Source organism: Pseudophryne corroboree, chromosome 4, assembly GCF_028390025.1.
Source record: "Pseudophryne corroboree isolate aPseCor3 chromosome 4, aPseCor3.hap2, whole genome shotgun sequence".
Classification (NCBI taxonomy): domain Eukaryota; kingdom Metazoa; phylum Chordata; class Amphibia; order Anura; family Myobatrachidae; genus Pseudophryne; species Pseudophryne corroboree.
The window spans coordinates 818,740,282-818,760,252 of record NC_086447.1 but is presented as its reverse complement, the minus strand read 5'-3'; the positions used below and the strand labels follow the sequence as shown (position 1 = coordinate 818,760,252).

The 19,971-nt window shown below is 45.7% G+C and overlaps 1 protein-coding gene across 3 annotated transcripts in view; it reads left to right on the top strand.

Annotated features, from left to right (window-relative positions):
* The window catches only part of LOC134910449 (rho-associated protein kinase 2-like), a 210,723-nt gene that overhangs the window by 159,177 nt on the left and 31,575 nt on the right, over positions 1-19,971 (top strand). For all 3 annotated transcript variants that reach the window (XM_063918492.1, XM_063918493.1, XM_063918494.1), the window contains 3 exons: positions 8,648-8,773; positions 12,377-12,568; positions 14,435-14,530. In XM_063918492.1, the coding sequence (XP_063774562.1) occupies positions 8,648-8,773; positions 12,377-12,568; positions 14,435-14,530 (414 nt within the window). The remainder of the gene's footprint in view (positions 1-8,647; positions 8,774-12,376; positions 12,569-14,434; positions 14,531-19,971) is intronic.

Here is a 19,971-nt window from a genome sequence, read left to right as displayed (position 1 = left end):
GCTCCGGCGCTGTCACTGTATGCTATGGGAGAGACGTCATGACGTCTCTCCCATAGAGCCGAGGAGCGGACGCCAGGAGGACTGCTGCAGTCGGACACGGGAGCGGGGCTTGGTGAGTATTGTGATTTTTGTTATTTTTTTTCCTTTTTGTAGCGCCGCATATACTGGGGGGCATCTACTGGGGGCAAACTACTGGGGGGCATTACTACTGGGAAGCATCTACTGGGGGCAAACTACTGGGGGGCATTAGTACTGAGGGGCATCTACTGGGGGGAAAATACTGGGGGGCATCTACTGGGGGCAAACTACTGGGGGACATTACTACTGGGGGCATCTACTGGGGGGCATTACTACTGGGGGGCATCTATTGGGGGCAAACTGCTGGGGGGCATTAGTACTGAGGGGCATCTACTGGGGGCAAACTACTGGGGGACATCTACTGGGTCAAACTACTGGGAGAAATTACTACTGGGGGGCATCAACTGGGGGCAAACTATTGGGGGGATTTACTGGGGGCAAACTACTGGGAGGCATTATTACTGGGGGCCAACTACTGGGGGCAAACTACAAGGGGCAAGCTACTGGAGGGGGCAAACTACAAGGGGGCAAGCTACTGGGGGCAAACTACTAGGGGAGACCTACAAGGGGGCAAACTACAAGGGGGCAAGCTACTGGGGGCAAACTACAAGGGGGCTAACTACTGGGGGCATACTACAGGAGGGCATAACTACAGGGGCATTACTACCTGGGGCATTACTACCTGGGGGCATTACTACTGGGGAGCTAAACAACTGGGGGCATTACTACAGGGGCTAAACTACTGGGGTCATTACTACTTGGTGGCATTACTACTTGGAGGCATTACTACTGGGGACATTACTACTGGGGGCTAAACTACAAGGGGGATATAACTACAGGGGCTAAACTACTGGAGGGCATAACTACAGGGGCTAAACTACAAGGGGGCAAACTACAGGGGGGCATTACTACTGGGGGCATTACTACTGGTGGCTAAATTACAAGGGGCAAACTACTGGGGCATTACCACTGGCAGGCTAAACTACATGGGGCAAACTACATGAGGGCTAAACTACTGGTGGCATTACCACTGGGAGGCTAAACTAAAGGGGTGGGGGGGGGGGTAAACTACTGGGGTCATTACTGCAGGGGCATTACCACTGGAGGCATAACTACTGGGACTAAATGACTGGGGGCATTACTACAGGCAACATTACTACTGGGGGCAGTACTACACAGCGGCATTACCATTAAGGGCATTACTACTGGGGGCACTACTAATGAGGGCATTGTAAAGGGGGCACTTCATAAAGGGCATCACTCCTGGGGACATAAGGGGCACTACAATTGTGGGCATTGCATAAGGGGCACCACTACTATGGGCTCTATATAAGGGGCACTACCAGTACCGTGGACATTGCATAAAGAGCACTACTACTGTGGGCATTGTATAAGGGGCGCTACTGCTGTGGGCATCATGTGTATTATGGGGTGATACCACTGTGGGCATTATTACTATTGTGTGACCACGCCCCTTTCTTTTTGAGACCACGCCCCTTTTTGCGGCGCATGCGCAATATCTTCATTACATGGGCGCCGTGGGGAGTGGGGGTGAGTTCTACCACCTCTCTAGGACCACTTTAAGCAATGATTATCACCCAGACTTGGCCATGCTGGGTGCAGAAGATCCATTATAAAGAAGCTGGCACACAGATTAGAATCACATCACACTCACCACCCATTGACAGAAATGTGCCCGGAAGTGTTGATCATTGCCCCTTGTGTAATGGTCAGAGTATCTCTGTACATACATATAGATGCATGTGTTTACAATGATTGTGGCCTCTACAAAGGCAACTTAAAATATGTCCCTGAATCCTTTGGCGAATCTGTCATTTATGTTTATTCGGGTGGCACTTGATATACCGGCTGTCGGGATCCCGGCGCTCAGCACACCAGTGCCTGTATCCCTACACCCGGCATACCGACAACTATTTTCCTCTTGGGGTGTCCACGACCTCCCTGGAGGGAGAATAAATAGCGTGGTGCGCGTAGCGTGCCACCATGCATGCAGCGTGGCGAGCCCAGTGAACCCGCAAGGGGCTCTTTTGCGCTCACCCCGCTGCCGGCATACCGCAGTCCTGATCCCAGCGCCGGGATCCTGAGCACCGGTATGCTGTAGTAGACCCGTTTACTCAACACAAAACTTTGTTTTGTAGAATTGTCTTTCTTTCTCCACGTGTTTGCGAACTTAAAAAGATTTATGTTTCCTTAATGATTTGGCTAAATGTATTATACTTAAACTCACAATGCCTCACAGCACATACCCTTTTCAGTCTATGGGGGAGATGTATCAAACCTTGGCGAGAGATCAAGTGGAGAGTGATAAAGTACCAAATTAGCTTATAACTATCACCCAGGGGTCTATTTACTAAGCCTTGAATGGAGAAAAACTGGATGGAGATAAATCAGTTACTAACTGCCATGTCACAGGCTGGGTTTGAAAAATGACAGTTAGGAGCTGGTGGGCTGGTACTTTGGGGCAGATGTATTAACCTGGAGACGGTATAAGGAAGTGATAAACCAGTGATATGTGCAAGGTGATAAACGCACCAGCCAATCAGATCCTAACTGTTAATTTACATATTGGAGCAGATTGGCTGGTGCCTTTATCACCGTGCACATATCACTGGTTTATCACTTCCTTATGCCTTCTCCAGGTTAATGCATCTGCCCCTTTATCTCGTGTATTTAGGGCTGTATTCAATAAGTGTCAGAATCTGCCGTCTTGTCTGAAAGGCGGCAGCTTCCAGTATATGGAGAAAGAGAAGACAAAAGAATTCCTTTTTGGGAGCACTCTTATTTGAAAATAATAATAAATCAAAACAGTATATAATGAATTATGTAATGATGAGTCATCTAAAACGTAACATTTATTCTATTCCTTTAAAATGTCGACCTGTACGGTCAAAAAGATTTAAAATCTCTATCTTAATTCTAAAGAAGAGATAGAAAGGTGAAATATAGGTTAAGGTTGTGAGAGTGAGCAACATTAGTTACTCCACCAGTGTTTTAGATGGAAACACAAGTGATGATCTTGGTGATATCCACAGTACCTGGTATTCCTAAGTGGTCTCCACTCAAAGTACTGACCAGGCCTATCCTATCAGCTTCCGAGATTGAAGATTGGGCTATTTTCAGGATATTATGCAAAAAATGGTGAGCTGCTCAATCAGATAGTGATGTCACTCAGGTGCTAAAAGGGAGGGGTAATTCTGTGTAGGAAAAAACAATGGTTCCCTAATGCACACCGAGTGAAAAATATTACTACATAATAGTCAGATAATACGGAGATCTTGGTTGCGTATATCTGCAGATATAGGGTTAAGCCCCCAGGCCGATCGACAAGGCTTCTCCGTCACTGGGGGTCCCTAATACTAGGTATGGGTCCGGGGTGCAGGACCCCATAACGTCGGCACAGGTTGGCTACCCCAGGTCAGCACACAGGTGAGAGTTAATAAGGGTTAATAAGAAGCACAGAAGTGCTATGTAAGTGGTGTGATTAAAATAATACAAAAATATATACAAAGTGATAGGGAAAAACATAAGTGTTAATAAAGTGTTAGGGTGTGCCGACCTGAAGCAGCCCAGCCATACCGGCACAGGGGCCACCACACCCCACACCCACCCCATAAATAATTACAAATATGTCTGGGTAAAATTCCCAGTGTAAGGCCACATGGTAATGGCTCCTACAGCATCTGAGAGCCAGCTTACCTGGAGATACCCCTAGCTTCTCCTATGGCAGTCTGGAATCAGCAATCCCTCCTAATGCTGACCCATCCATGCCTCTCAATACAATGCAAAAAATGGTGAGCTGCTCAATCAGATAGTGATGTCACTCAGGTGCTAAAAGGGAGGGGTAATTCTGTGTAGGAAAAAACAATGGTTCCCTAATGCACACCGAGTGAAAAATATTACTACATAATAGTCAGATAATACGGAGATCTTGGTTGCGTATATCTGCAGATATAGGGTTAAGCCCCCAGGCCGATCGACAAGGCTTCTCCGTCACTGGGGGTCCCTAATACTAGGTATGGGTCCGGGGTGCAGGACCCCATAACGTCGGCACAGGTCGGCTACCCCAGGTCAGCACACAGGTGAGAGTTAATAAGGGTTAATAAGAAGCACAGAAGCGCAGGTATGCTGGTCGCCGGGAGCCCGACCGCCGGCAGACCGTACTACACCCGGAAGAAAGAACCCACTTCTGCTGTCTGTACTCTGCCTGCTACGTGTCACTAGGTAAATGGGCCCCAGGCTTTTCCAGATGAGAGAGTGTTGGAAAAAAGAGCCATAACCAGTGTTAAAGTGGAATGAAGTTCACTGTATATCAAAATGATATTCCACTTTCAGTACAGGAAAAAAGAAAGAGGACACTTTTGCTTTCTGTTGTGACAGCAAATTGTACGCTGAAGAGGGCGAGGCCCTTGCCAGCAATGCTGTCAGCCAGATGAGAGAGTGATAGAAAGATATAAAGTGACAACACCTGGTTGGAATTGATTTTTGAGACAATTGATGCTTGATGGCTTAATTAATCCAATTCATTTCTTAGCAGAAAAAAGACATCCTGATTTCATACATAGCTAGGCACCTCATGATTTGACAGTTGAATGTGCACAAAAGACAGCAGTGGATAAATAATATAGATTTTAACTGACTTGATTATTCCAAATCATTTCTTGGCAGAATGGGGAACATCCTGATTTAATATATAGCTAGGCACCTCAGGATTTAACAGCTGGATATGCACAAGAGACAGCCATGGGTAAATAATATAGATATTTGTACTGGTTTTCAAAATACATAGACACAAAATAAATTTAATTATATGTAATATATATCATATGCATTAGGCATTCAAACACACAGTAACGACTATATTTGATAGCAATTCTGGGTTATATAGTCAAGCAGGAATAGCAGTATCTATGGAGGCAGCCAAAGTCATAATCACCATAGAAGATAAAGTCTCTCACATAAAGATAGAACAATGACAGTAAAGGGGGGTACTCACGGGAGAGATGTATGCTGAGCGATCTTAACACAGACCGCTCAGCACACATCTCTCACCCCGCTCAGCACAGCGCGATGTGCTGAGCGAGGGGGAAAGCCGACGGGGTGCGGCTCACTTCACACAACGGTGAAGTGAGCGACCCGCTAGATCAATCTAGCACCGGCGATAGCGATGCGCGGGGCCGCGCATCGCTATCGCTGGAGGGCATACACACAGCAGATCCGTGCTTAAAATCTAAGCAATCTAGCAAGATTGCTTAGATTTTAAGCACGGATCTCTCCGTGTGTACCCCCCTTTAGTCTGCAGGATTGCTTAAAATATTCATTCATCATCTGCTAGTATATCTAGACAATAAATCTGCAGGACTTCTGACACATTGGTTTGATAAATGATATTCCTCGATACAGAGTATTCATGAGAAAATAGCAACATATGTAACAGGTCACCTCAATAGCTTATAGGAGAGAGCAGGGAAAATTTAGACTGAAAAAGTATTAAATGTGTGTGCTGATTAATTCAAATACCAGTTCAGCAATAGTATATATACACACATAAGTCCCTGATCAAACTCCTCAAATAGCTGGCGTGGGTGTGGGGGAGGAGGGGGGAGGCAAGACATATGTAGCCGCAGTAGCGGAACTAGCGAGCGGTGGGCCCAGGTGCGACAAAATGCTTTGGGCCCCCCCTCATCCCATCCAAGTCCACCCCCCCCACCCCTGGAGAGGATCTGGTGAGGGGGACCTGCTCAAGGCCAGAGAAATGGATACCTAGCAACAGTGCCGTAACTAGACATTTTAGCACTGTGTGCAAGAAATGGCATCGGAGCCCCACCCCTGCATGCAAAACAGGGGCAGTGTGCGCCGTAGGCGCGCGCAAAAATACATAGGGGCGTGGCTTTGTGGGGAAGGGGTGTGGCCACAAAATAATACCAATTCATAAAATGGTGCACAGTAGTCTCCATTATTCAAATTACACCACACAGTAGCACCACTACACCAGGTAGAGACCCTTTTACACCTTACGACGGACAGATTCCCCTTTTTACACATTACGGCAGACAGCGTCCCCTTTTTACACATTACGGCAGACAGCGTCCCCTTTTTACACATTACGGCAGACAGCGTCCCCTTTTTACACATTAAGACAGAAAGCGTTCCCCTTTTTACACATAACGGCAGACAGTGTGCCCTTGTTACACATAGTGGCAGACAGCATGCACTTTTACACATAACGGCAGACAGCGTCCCCTTTTTACACATAACGGCAGACAGCATGCCCTTTTTATGGGTTCACTACGATATGCCGGCGGTCGGGCTCCCGGCGACCAGCATACCGGCGCCGGGAGCCCGACCGCCGGCTTACCGACAGTGTGGCGAGCGCAAATGAGCCCCTTGCGGGCTCGCTGCGCTCACCACGCTACGGGCACGGTGGCGCACTACGCGTGCCACACTATTTTATTCTCCCTCCAGGGGGGTCGTGGACCCCCACAAGGGAGAATACGTGTCGGTATGCCGGCTGTTGGGATCCCGGCGCCAGTATACTGTGCGCCGGGATCCCGTCAGTCGGCATACTGAAGACCACCCCTTTTTACATATAGCGGTAGACAGCGTGCACTTTTTACACATAACTGCAGACAGCGTCCCCTTTTTACACATAACGGCAGACAGTGTGCCCTTGTTACACATAGCGGCAGACAGCGTGCACTTTTTACACATAACGGCAGACAGTGTGCCCTTGTTACACATAGCGGCAGACAGCGTGCACTTTTTACACATAACGGCAGACAGCGTGCCCTCGTTACACATAGCGTCAGACAGCGTGCACTTTTTACACATAACGGCAGACAGCGTGCCCTCGTTACACATAGCAGCAGACAGTGTCCCCTTTTTACACATAACGGCAGACAGTGTGCCCTTGTTACACATAGCGGCAGACAGCGTGCACTTTTTACACATAGCGGCAGACAGCGTGCCCTCGTTACACATAGCGGCAGACAGCGTGCACTTTTTACACATAATGGCAGACAGCGTGCCCTCGTTACACATAGCAGCAGACAGCGTGCACTTTTTACACATAACGGCAGACAGCGTGCCCTCATTACACATTACGGCAGACAGCGTCCCCTTTTTACACATTACGGCAGGCAGATTCCCCCTTTTTACACATTACGCAGACAGTCCCCCTTTTTGCACATAAAGAAAGAAAGAAAGAATTATACTTACTCTCTCCGCTGGCTCAGGCTCCTCGGTGCAGCTTCTCCAGAGAACCCGGGTAGGAGAGAAGGAGGAGGAGGGAGGTGGAGGAGGGAGCCGCAGCAGCACAGTGTTATCGGTGGAGGCGCTGCTGCTGCTGTCCCAGTCCTTCACCATAGGCTGTTCTCCGCCGCTGTGAATGCTAGGATGCGCTTCACAGCGGCGGAAGACAGCCTATAGTGAAGCAGAGGGACAGCAGCAGCAGCGCCTCCACCAGTAACAAAGCGCTGCTGCGGCTCCATCCTCCACCTCCCTCCTCCTCCTTCCCCCCGTGGTCGTGCCCGCTGCGCTCCTCTTTTCTCCGGGCGGCTGTGTGCTGCGGGCAGTTGCGGGCGGCATGTAATGAGTCAGTTTGACTCATTACATGCTTTGGGCCCCTGGACAGTGGCAGACCCCAGTGCAACACACTGGTTGCACTGGCGGTAGTTCCGCCTCTGTGTAGCCGTGAATGGGCATTACCAATCACCTGACATTACATTACCAGTCACCGCTCTAAATGCAAACAGATTGAGCGCTGATCATGTAGGTCTCCTCCGCTATTCTAGTCCGGCACGCTCCCACTATCCCTCACACTCTCCACACGCCGAGGTCCAGCGGCCACCCAGACCAAGAAGGGGGCGTAGCCGCACGACGTCCCCTAATGACGTCAGTCCCGACGTACGTTTCACCGCTGGGCTTGTTCACAGGAGCCTCGGCAGCTTCCAACAGATTTAGGTTGGAAGGGGTTCCGACCTATTCATTAGGGCCCCATTTTTTTCTGGCAAGTCGGGAAATCTGACTTGTTAGAAGCCTGACGGAATAGACGCAGATTGGCGGCTTCAGCTGCCGAGCCGCATGTGTTGTCGGAAGCACGGCCTAACCCGACAGGTTTTAGCCCCGTTTCCGACAATGTCAATCCAACTTTAAAAAAGTCGGATTGGCAGTGTTGGGAACGGGTGAAACCTGTCGGGTATGGCCGCGGCACTGAATACTGACCTATCAGATCCTTTCCATTGGAAAGGATCCAACAGGTATTCAATATACCCCTTTAACTCCCTCCAGGGCTTAGTAAATAGACCCCCACAGTCTGTAAAATGGCAGTTAGTAACTGATTGGTCAGTACTTTATCACTATCCACTTTATCTCTCTCTAAGGTTTGTCACCCCCCCCCCTACTTTCCCCTTTATCTAGCTAATTTATGGTGTACATGCCACAATTCCTATCTGTGCTTCAAAAGAACGGCATAGAAAATGGTTAAACAGATCTATACATCTTCTGTGTATAGTCAATATAACTTTGATTTTATTATTTTGTTTTTGCGTAGGATCAGACAAACGAAGGCTGTGTCATCATGGATGGCTGTGACAATAATCCCAATAATAAATGTGCTGTTAATTGGGGAAAATATAGAAAACTGGAAAAGAGTAACAAAGACAAACAAGAGAAGATTGTGAGTAATTATAGCAGATGTGGTTTATATTGTTCTGCTTGTACCTCAAACATCTGTGGCCAGTTTGAGCTCTGGTGAAATCAACCGTTTACACCGGTATCCATCCATGAATCTCCCTTTTCTTCATTGTTTTCTGATTGGTTGTCTCAGTTAGCTGTCAGCAGGGATAGCCAGTCATATATGAGCCTAGTAGTAGCAGTACTGACAATGTGTGACTTATACATAAGAGTAGTCAGCGTAAGTTAGAGAAATAAGAAAGTGATATTTTATAGTATCACAGATTCTGCTTTCCTGGTTGTTCTTCTGAGTTTGTCTAATTTAACAAGAAAGCAGCAAAGTGGGAGACAAACTTCAGACAATGCAACAATGAATGAAATGGCTCCGTGACAGCGTACTTACCTCATTCCTGCAAAATCTGGTTCAGTTACATTGCAGGTGCATTCTTCTCTCATGTATTAGCCACCAGCTTCTCATTTGACTGCTCCCTTACCTGACATGCCAACTGACCCCTAATACCCCATTCATACTGCACAAATAACCCGGTATTAACCCGGTATTTTGCAGTATCGACATGGGTCGATGTGCGGTGTGAACGGGTCACTGCTGAATTACTGGGTCGCCTGACCCGGTAATTCAACCCGGTAATAAAGAAGGGTTATTCCCGGGTAAATACCGGGTCAGGCGCAGTGTGAACGGGTTACCCGGGTCTGTGTGACCTGGTACCCGTTCACAGCATAGGGAGAGGCGGCACAGAGATAATCTCATCTCCAGCGCCACCTCAGCACCCGCCTCTTATGCTGGCTCCGTCCCCGCCCCCGATGGCAACCCGACCCGGCATATTGCCGGGCCGGGAAACCTGTCTGAAAGGGTCTAAATCCGGGTCGCACCCGGGAAAGACCTGTTTCCAATTCCCGGGTGCGACCCGGCATTGCAATCCGAACAGGGTATTACTGAACACGGCGGCCTTGTTCATTCTGGTTCACTAGTGGTCAGCTGATCTCTGATGTCACCAGGGCACTGGTGTATATACATGCCTCTACATAAACAGTGCTTTGTTTCAGTTCTCATAGCCAGAGTGTAAAGTAAGTCCCCTACGTCTAGCTGTATTCCCGGTGATTGCAGCAGCATCAGCGGAAAGGTAAGTATAGTCGATGAGTGCAGAGTGAGCAGTTTGAACCCCGCTTGACTCAGGGGGCCATGTGTATCTCAAATCCTGAACCCATGATAGATATAAAGCTGAATGGTACCGTCAAGTGTCCTCCAGTACCTAGTATTCTGCTTCACAGACTTCCACTTAATACCAGTTACATGAAGGGGCAGGTCAGAGGGTTGCCTGCTGTGAAGTCCAACACTCCTTGTGGTGGTTGTGGTATAACAGTCATCAGGTCAACATAAGAAGGTTGGCAGGGTCAAACTGTCCACATGCAGCATGTGGACATTCATCATGTCTACCTGGATGATATGATGACATGATGAACTGTTGACAAACCATCCCTGGTGGTTTAGTGGTCTTTTACCTTCCACCGGTGGCAGTGCTGGCTTCAGCATCTTCGTCTGGTTGCCAAGTACTTGAGGATCAGTTACAGCACAGGCATCTGAGGATCGGCATTCCAGTGAGTGTTTCTCCCCTAACCCATAACCATTACCTTCCGCTAGTGCCTAACTTTAAGCTCACAACCTTACCCTAACCCTCCTGTCGGCGCCTAACCCTGTCGGAATCCTGAAACCTTGACATTTCACATGGTAACATTTCAAATATCAACACTGTGAACATGTCAACAGTTTGCATATGTTGACCTCGTGCCTGTCGACAGTTTGAACCATTCGATGTTCTGATGTCGACATTGTGGTGTCGATGTTATGAATGTCAATATGGTTACTGTCCCCCATTCGACAGGATACACTTGAGGGGGGCTCTGTTGAATTAGACATAGTGCCGCAAGAGAGGAAGACACATCTCCATGTAGTATTCAGACTGGATTGTAGCAGGGATGGACAGATGTGGTGAAAGCTTGAAATGATCAGGTTTCAGTAGTCACGCCAGGAGATAATGAGATAATCTTAAGGGTTTTGGTAACATTCTGTAGGGTTGATGTATCAAACTTTCTAAAGAGACCAAGTGAAGGTGTTGCCCAAAGCAACCAATCGCGTTTTAGCTATAATTTTATGGAATGTACTGGATAAATGATAGCTAGAATCTGAATGGTTGTTTTAAGTAGCACCTCTCTTTACCCTCTTTAGAAGGTTTGATGCACCTCCCCTAAGTGAGAAAGAGGTGTCTTCGTGTAGTGTTCTTCCTGGAGGAGGTGACATGACGGCACAAGGTACCAGATGTACAGTATGGAGTAAAGCTGAGGACAGAGGGCCTAATTCAGGGTTGATCACAAAATCTTTCTCTAAAGGGCAAAACCATGTGCACTGCAGGTGGGGCAAATATAACATGGTCAGTGAGAGTTAAGGTGGGTACACACTAGTAGATATATCTGCAGATCAGTTCATCTGCAGATATATCTATGGACAGATCGGGCAGTGTGTTGAGCATACACACTGCCCGATCCGTCGGGGACTGACGTCATGAACTGGGCGGGCGTGTGTGTTCAGCTGTCAATCACCGCCGGCCGCCGCAGCATGTGTACGGGCGGTCGGCCGACCGCCGTACACACACAGCGACGCGCCAATATATCGGTAGATATATCGGCCAGTGTGTACGGCCGATACGTCTGTGAACTCCATCGTTCACAGACTTATCGGCCATACACACTGGCCGACGGACCCGCGATATATCGACCGTTCAAGAGAACGGCCGATACATCGGCCAATGTGTACGGGCCTTTAGATTTGGGTGGGTTATTTTGTTTCTGTGCAGGGTAAATACTGGCTGCTTTATTTTTAAAGTTTGAACACACCCCACCCAAATCTAACTCTCTCTGCACGTTATATCTCCCCCCCTCCCCTAGCAGTGCACATGGTTTTGCCATTAGAGAAAAATTTTGCTTTTGCGATCAACCTTGAATTAGGTCCAGAGTTCAGTACTGACACCTTTGCGATTTTGCAGGCTACACACAGCACTTACAGTACACAGATGCAATTACCTACAATATGCTACTATCAAATACAAAACTGACACCCTCACTATGTAACAAACATTAGATGTATCAACCTGGAGAAGGCATAAGGAAGTGATAAACCAGTGATAAATGCAAGATAATAAAACACACCAGCCAATCAGCTCCCATATGTAAATTAACAGTTAGGAGCTGATTGGCGAGTGCATTATCACCTTGCACTTAACACTGCTTTATCACTGGTTTATCACTTCCTTATGCCTTCTCCAGGTTAATACATTTACCTATTGACTATTTGCTTGGTATGCATTGATGCATATAACATAAGCTTACACACAAATCACCCATACCCAACACAACACTTTACATGAACTAGCCATCCACTAACCGTCCATTATTATTGTGAAGTCATGGATATAGTTATATTATAATACATTTTTCATTTTGCCTACAATAAAACAATGGCTGGGCCATGTTTGCTAGTATGCGACCAATATTATCCATGTGTTTCCCCTATTATCCTTGTTCTTATTCGTAGGACTGTCTACTGATAGAAATTGAGAAGCTAAATGCAAACCTCAGTACAAGACTGCAAGCTGAAAGGAACCAGGAACAACTGTTTAACAGTAAGAAAAGCAAATTAGTTTCTGATATGGAAGACTTAAAGTCACAGTTTGAGAAGGCGAAAGAGCGTGACATACTGAAAGTTTCCTGTCTGGAGAGAGAGAAGGTAAAATGGACATAAAACATGCCATAAAACCTATATTCCTACTGTACAGCTCATCATCACCAAATATCACCTGAGAATACCTTGTACAGGAAGGAGACCTTGGGCCAAATGTAACAGAGTGAGAGTTTCAAAAAGTGAGAGATTTGGTAAGGTTTTGCATTTTTTTTTTAAGTGGCAATCATTTACACAGCAACATCAACCTGGTTTTGCAGTATAATTGATGTCACTTTAAAAAAAAAAACTGAAAAACCTTACCAAATCTCTCACTTTCTGAAACTCTCACTCTACATTTGGCCCCCTATATTTAGAGGCCACCTATTATTTCATCCTATTGCTAATTTTGTGCTTTCTGATCTGATTTGAGAGAGGTTTTATCAGCAAAAGAAATGTGCAATTGCCTCTCCATTCTTGCTATGTAGATCGAGGCTGGGATTAACAAGATGACCTTATCTTTTGGTATCAAGGTCGTATATACTTCAGTAAACTGTAAAAGTCCCCGTATTATCTGTCCTTTTTGTTCAAAGGAAATACAGGAGAAACCAATTTGTTATATCTTTATGAGATTCTTTTCCCTGATTTAGACAATATTTTCTTTGAGAAAGGTGCTTCAAGTAATATGATAAAAAGAAACATTTTACCAACTATTGATAGACCTTAAGTATGTTACTAAATCCACAGTAAATAGAATAAAATAAATCTAGGATTTAAAAAGTTATCCAAAAACTCTTGGTAGTTATTAGAAAGTTTAGATCTGTCTCCGAAGCTTTATTTCCCCAAAGGACAAAGCAAGTTTGAGCTAAATAAGAAAGTTATGTTACCAAGTTATGGGATGTGCGCCTGTTTACACGCAGAACATTTAATGGGAAATGCCAAACAAGTGGAGGTTTTGCCCATAGCAACCAATCAGATTCTAGCTATAATTTAGCTTATGCATTTTATAAGATACCTATAATCTGATTGGTTACTATGGACACCTCCACTAGTCCACTGTAGAAGAATTAACATATGTCCCTCTTATGTCTACCTACATTGTATACGAAGTTGATTATCCACAAAAATGTGTATATTGTAATACAATCTAGTAAAAGCATACTTGTTGACTTTTGTAGTCTCCTCTCTCGGAGAAGCCTTGAGAGGCTGGGCCAGGCCCCCACATCATTAGGCTCCAGCCCCACCACAGGAAAATGCTGTGATTCATGAGTTCTCGGGAAGGGAGGGGGGGGGGGGGGGGGTTGTGGATAAAATGGTGCAGTTTGTAATTAAGCCCCGTCATGCTGCGCTGTTCCCGGTACTATCTCCCCATCACTAGGGAGCGAACAGTATGCAGGAGATCTTCCTACTCATGCGGCGTGTCCCGCAACTTCAGGGAGTGTAGACAAGTAAGAGTGAACATCACTAGTCAGTGTAAAAGAGGAGTACAAAATGTCAGTGCAGATCTAATATCATCCTGCTAAGGCTCTATGAGGGTGAGCCAACACCTAGACAGCAGTAATACCAAACAGTCTTTTGCAGAGCATTTGGTTTCTCTTTGGGGCCGATTCAATTGTTGAGCCCTCCTACCACAGGACGACTATGCTAATGGAATTTGATCTGAGCTATTCAATTGTTGCTCCAATCAGACGCCTATTAGCATTTTATGCATCTGACAGCTCCGCGTTTAGCTGCGCAAAGCAGCTAAACCAATCTAAAGTTGCCATTCGGGTGTCTAAATGTCCAGGCTTGGGCGCTTTGGGCCTCCAGAGGCTGCAAGAAAAAATGTATGTGCCGCGGGTAATGGTTCCGATAGCTGCAACATGTGCAGAGAGAAATGGGATAGAGGTCTTTTTCCAATTTAGTTATTAGTTACCACCATTCCGTATTTTACAGGTAGAAACACTTACACATCTGGACAATGCAAATACTGAACTGGAGAAGTTGAGGAAAAGACGTTCACTAGTAATAGCCGAGTTACAAAAGGAAAAGGTGTGTTATATAATCAATATTTATTATTCATGTGTTTTCCCCAAACTAAACCTTTATTCTCCAAATCCAACTAAATGTAACCCTGGCTCACCTGGAAGGGTCTTATGAATTTCTTCTTCTCTGAGTAATCTTTCTCCTGCTGCCGATCTTCTCTTGGCAGTGCGTTCACCCAAGCCTCCAAACGTTAACCCACAGTCCATCAGGGTTTGCTTGGAAAAATCCTCTATTCCCCTAAAAACCAAGGGCTAGTGAATTACTTCTGTAACAACTCTCTAGTGTAGACACAAATATTGCTGGTGGTACTTAAAAAATTCAAATTTTTTTATTACACAGCAATTCTTCCAGACAAAATAAACATTGAAATTATGCTGTCAGCATATGAATTATTAGTTACAAACAACATTTAAGGACATCAATAAGTACACATATATTTAACACCACAAAGTAAATTCAGAGCTATGCGAATCACTACATGCTTATAAAAATCTTGCCATAAATACCCTTATTCCTGTATCTACTGTAACACAAATTCCAACTAATGGGCCATCCCTTTTAACCCTAATCACCCATATACTCCTATTCACACAGATATAATAAATATTACTAACTCTATACTGATTCCAAGTGATATATAAAGACCTGTATGTTATATTAGTAGTCTATAATCCATATACTTGTCAGATTGTATATATATTGTGGGCACAGGACTATCACCATGGACTGAGACCACTGGCAGAACTGATAAAACCTTGAGTATATTGTAAATGTTGATTTACTTACAGGATTAAAAGCAATACCTTAATACACTCAATACACTTAAATTCGAGCCGCTGCGGCTGCTGTATGTAATCCTTAACCTACGTACTTTTTACACAGTTAGCGTACAAAGGCCCGTACCGTGTACGCACTTTGCGTACACACGCTGCGACGGACGTACAAAGTACACGCAGTGCATACACACACACTGACACGCTGATAGCACTATGCAGCTACACGTGTGGCTGAGATACACTTTAAAACCTTAGCAGGAAAAGAGACATGACACCAATTGTATTTAAGATGTTGGGATCCGACCCACCAACATATAATTGCTGAAAAGGGGTTACAACAGATATACAATCACAATAACAGAAAAGAGGCTACAATCAATGGTACATACGTTTGGTTTCGCCAGCGCCACACGGTCCGGTGCTCAGTCAATCTAGCAAGATGACCTTCAGAGAGAGATGAATGACCGGCTAGGCAGCTTGGCTTTTATACAGTTGGTCAAAACTCAATACAATAGAAACTGTAACCTCTTCATCTATAGGACAAAGGGCTGGTCATTTACAGTACAGGAGGGGTCATAGGTTGGTTTGAATAGGTGGGCGATGTCTGGTCCAGGTGTGCTTGCAGTTGGTCTCCACTGGGTTCCCGCCGAATATCAGAGTACAGTAAATACAGTATAATATTAATATCCTGTTCCTGCGCATAATTATGCGCAGGAGGGTGCTATCTTCTGCAAACTGCTACCGGAATGTTGCCCTTAAAATACCCTACAGTTGGATACCAAACACCACCTCATAACCTAATGCTGTCCCCTCATATCCTGCAAAGGTGAATCCCTTTGTTGTTGTACCTTTTAAACAAGTATAACTTGCTGGTGTGGTGCGTGTGGGCTATGTGTACATTGTGCACTATGTGGATTAAATATGAAATATGTCTTTGTGGCTTTTCCATATGAATACAAATGCTACCGTAATTACTCATACCACGTGCTAATACGCAGGACCGCGTGAGCGGTCATACGCAACTTGCGAATATGCGCACGCACGGCAGAACAAGTACGCGCACGGAGGCCATCTGTATGTAGTTTGTACGTGATGTGTGTACTGTAATATTTTCCGACTTCGACAGTCCACTCTTTGGCAGTCATCAATAACTGCCACTCTTAACTAATAAACTAAAAATATTACCTATACAATATATACAAAGCTTGGATGATTGGGAGAGAGTTGTAGGTGGGAAATGTATAGCCTAGTGGGATAGTAAAAGCATGTATGTATGAATCAATGTCTGAGGGGCATGTATCATCATGCCGTATATGTTCTAAGTAAGCTTCAAGGTATTGCGAAATATACATTAAATCCTTCTTATCCCGTATTAAGGGTCTGTACTTGGGCAAACAAACACTACCGAGCTCCTTTCTGGCAAGGGCTTTTGACCCTCGCCTCTTCGGCTTCAAATACCAACAAATGGGGAGCACATTTAGTTGATGATACATGGAGGGGGAACATATGTGAATGCTACTATATGTGTATAACACCTGTTGACTATGTGTGCCATTAACTGAGGGTTGCAGAGATGAAGATAAGACACATATATAAAAATACATTCACATAAACATTGGGTAGGGTTGACGTCTTTTCCGGTTGGATGTTTCTGTGTTAAAAGGGGGAGACAGAGAAAAATGGTGAAAGAAACAGGCCATGAAATTCATTTGCAATCCTTATCATAACACTGTTTCTATTGATGGGTCATAAACCAAATCTGCTGCTGTGACAACGCCCTCGCTCCTTAGACTCATCAAATTTGTGCCGTGCTTGCGCCGCGTTAAGATTCGGACACACCTGAATATCAAGCCAATAATTATGACGACACCCAGGATACAAAGGAGAAAATTTCCCACACTCATAATAACATTCTGTGCCCACTCTCCTAACCCTGAGAACCATTTGCGTGGGTTCAGCCATGAAACCCAACCGGTCAGTTCATTACCCACAGCCGTCAAGGTAAGGTTGTGCTTCCTCCTGAACTCCCACTACAACTGCAAGATCTCGCCAATCTTTTGATCGATGATCTCTGTGGGGTCGTCAGTGCTATTTGTAATATACATACAGCACTTCACGCCATATTGAGTTGCCAGGGTAACACAGTACCCACCTGTCACAGCTGTAACGTAATTCAGAACCATCCTGTGCTGGATCAGCTCCGTCTTGTAGGCTTGTAACTCCCTTCCTGTATACCTGAAGGTGTCATCATACATCTCAGTGATATTATCTATCAAGTTCGCTAGCGCATGGATGTACCTATAATTTATAGTTCCTCTGGCAGTATGGGTGATATCTAATGCGAGTAGGAACTAAATCCAGGTGGATTCGTGGATCAAATCAGAGGCTGCGTGCTCTGCCCTATCTATGAGGTGTCTATTGATGATGTGTTCATTGTGGGTATGAGTATAAGGAGTCTGAGCGTTGCGGTGAACGTCTTTCATTTTGTCATGGGTTATGGTCATGACCTCTGGTAGTACTCTCCCAATATAGCACAATCTCTCAGAGCTCAGAGTAAGCCACTTGTACGCTTCCCTCCCACACATGAAATCGGCATCATCTGGGAGAACATAGGGGACAAAATGTAACATCACCATAATGCAAATCTTCCATGTAAAGAAACCAATCCCTAGTTCTCTCATTTGCTCAGTACAAGTATCGGGCTGGATGATATGGGCACAATACCCCTACGATACCTTTCCAACCCACATGGTTTTGCTCCCACGTGTATACCGGTACCGAAAATACTTCCCACTGTTGGCTATCTTGCGTACAAATTCAGAGTCGATAGGTATCCTATCAGCTCTGTGTGAAAAGGTCATTGTCTGGTTATTCCACGGCACTTCCCAATTTCCTGGTTTTTGGAAATTGGAAACATTAAAGCACAACAGTGACCTATCTGCATGATACTGGTGGAGCTTCAAACTAGGGGGCCTAGATATATTGAATTTCTTGTCCACCGGTCTCCCACCCCGTAATTCGAGTACCTCATCTATTGCTAAAGGGTATGGTGCTAATCCTGACTTACTGTGTCCTTGAGGTACCTGTGAGCACACCCAACATTCTGTCTGGTTTAAGACCTTACCCACTAATGAGTGGTAATCACTCAACGGATGTCGGTCCATGTCGATATTAATATTGGACTGACATCTCTGGATGCACCCATCTTCAACTATGTTCTCACAATTCCTACAAATACAATATTCATCAGACAATAACCCCTCACACCTCCGAGCTCCGTGACTACCAGAGCGCTTACTGATACCAGCCTTTACTAGAGTGATGTGCTGCTCCTGAGATCCTACAAATCCGTACTCACCATCAGAACCCATTCCAGATCCTTGCTCGACTTCTCTGGGACCCTCACCAAAACAGATTGTCCTGGGCAAAAACAGAATTAGCAGAAAAACCCGAAACACAGTCTCTTGAGGTAGATCCATTTTCGTAAGGGAAAAAGAAGGGAAATAAGAAGGTGGAGAGAGAGAAAAGGGCAGTGGGAGGTGAAAAAAGAAAACTGGTACGACAACCGTCTTTGATCTTGTTGTTCTCCGCGCTCAGGTGCCTTTTCAACACTCCTGCCTCTCAGCTTTCCCGGAACAAACACTCTAGTGATACGAGGTTCTCTTCACCTTGCTCTTTGTCACAAGTTTTCTCCAGGTCAGCGACCTTCTTGCAGTGGGACGAGTGGACCCAAGTCTCTCTTTCGGCGACCTTTAGTGCTGTCGTGCTGGTTAACAAGACTTGATACGGTCCTTCCCACCTGTTTATGAGGCAACCTGAGCGTAAAAAAATTCGAATCATCACATAATCCCCAGGCACAATGTCATGACAATTACTGTTCGGTAGGTCAGGAATCACCAGCTTTAGATTTCTTTGTTGATTTCTCAGCTGCCGGCACAACCTAACCAAATATTTCAGTTATTTCGTTATTGCATTTCAAATCATCCTGGGGGTTTATTATTACATGGGGTTGTCGACCAAAAAGAATTTCAAAGGGTGATAAGTTAAGCGGTGACCTGGGAGTGGGGGATCAGTACGTAATCCCGCTGGACGGGATCCCAGCGGTTGAAATCCCGACGCCGGAATCCCGACTACACAATCCCGACAGGGGTGGCGAGTGGAACGCAGCCCCCTGTGGGCTCGCTTCGCTCACCATGCTGCGGGCACGGTGCCTCTCTACGCTCGGCACACTATTATAGTCTCCCTCTATGGGTGTCGTGGACACCCACGGAGGGAGAATATGTCGGGATTGTGCCGGTCGGGATTCCGGCGTCAGTATTTCGACCGCCGGGATCCCGTCCAGCGGGATGTTGACCGCATCCCGGGAGTGGTTCTGATGCTGTACAACACTAGTGGCAAAGCTTCTGGCCACAGCAATCCAGTTTCAGCCATCACTTTGCTCAGCTTGTTCTTAATAGTGCTGTTCATTCTCTCCACCTTCACACTTGCCTGTGGCCGGTATGGAGTATGCAGCTTGCTATTAATTCCCATCAGTTTGCACATGATCTGAAAGACTTCACCTGTAAAATGGGTACCCCTATCACTTTCAATCATTCTAGGGATACCATATCTGCACACAAATTCCTGCATGATTTTCTTTGCAGTGAACGTAGCAGTATTTGTGGCAGACAA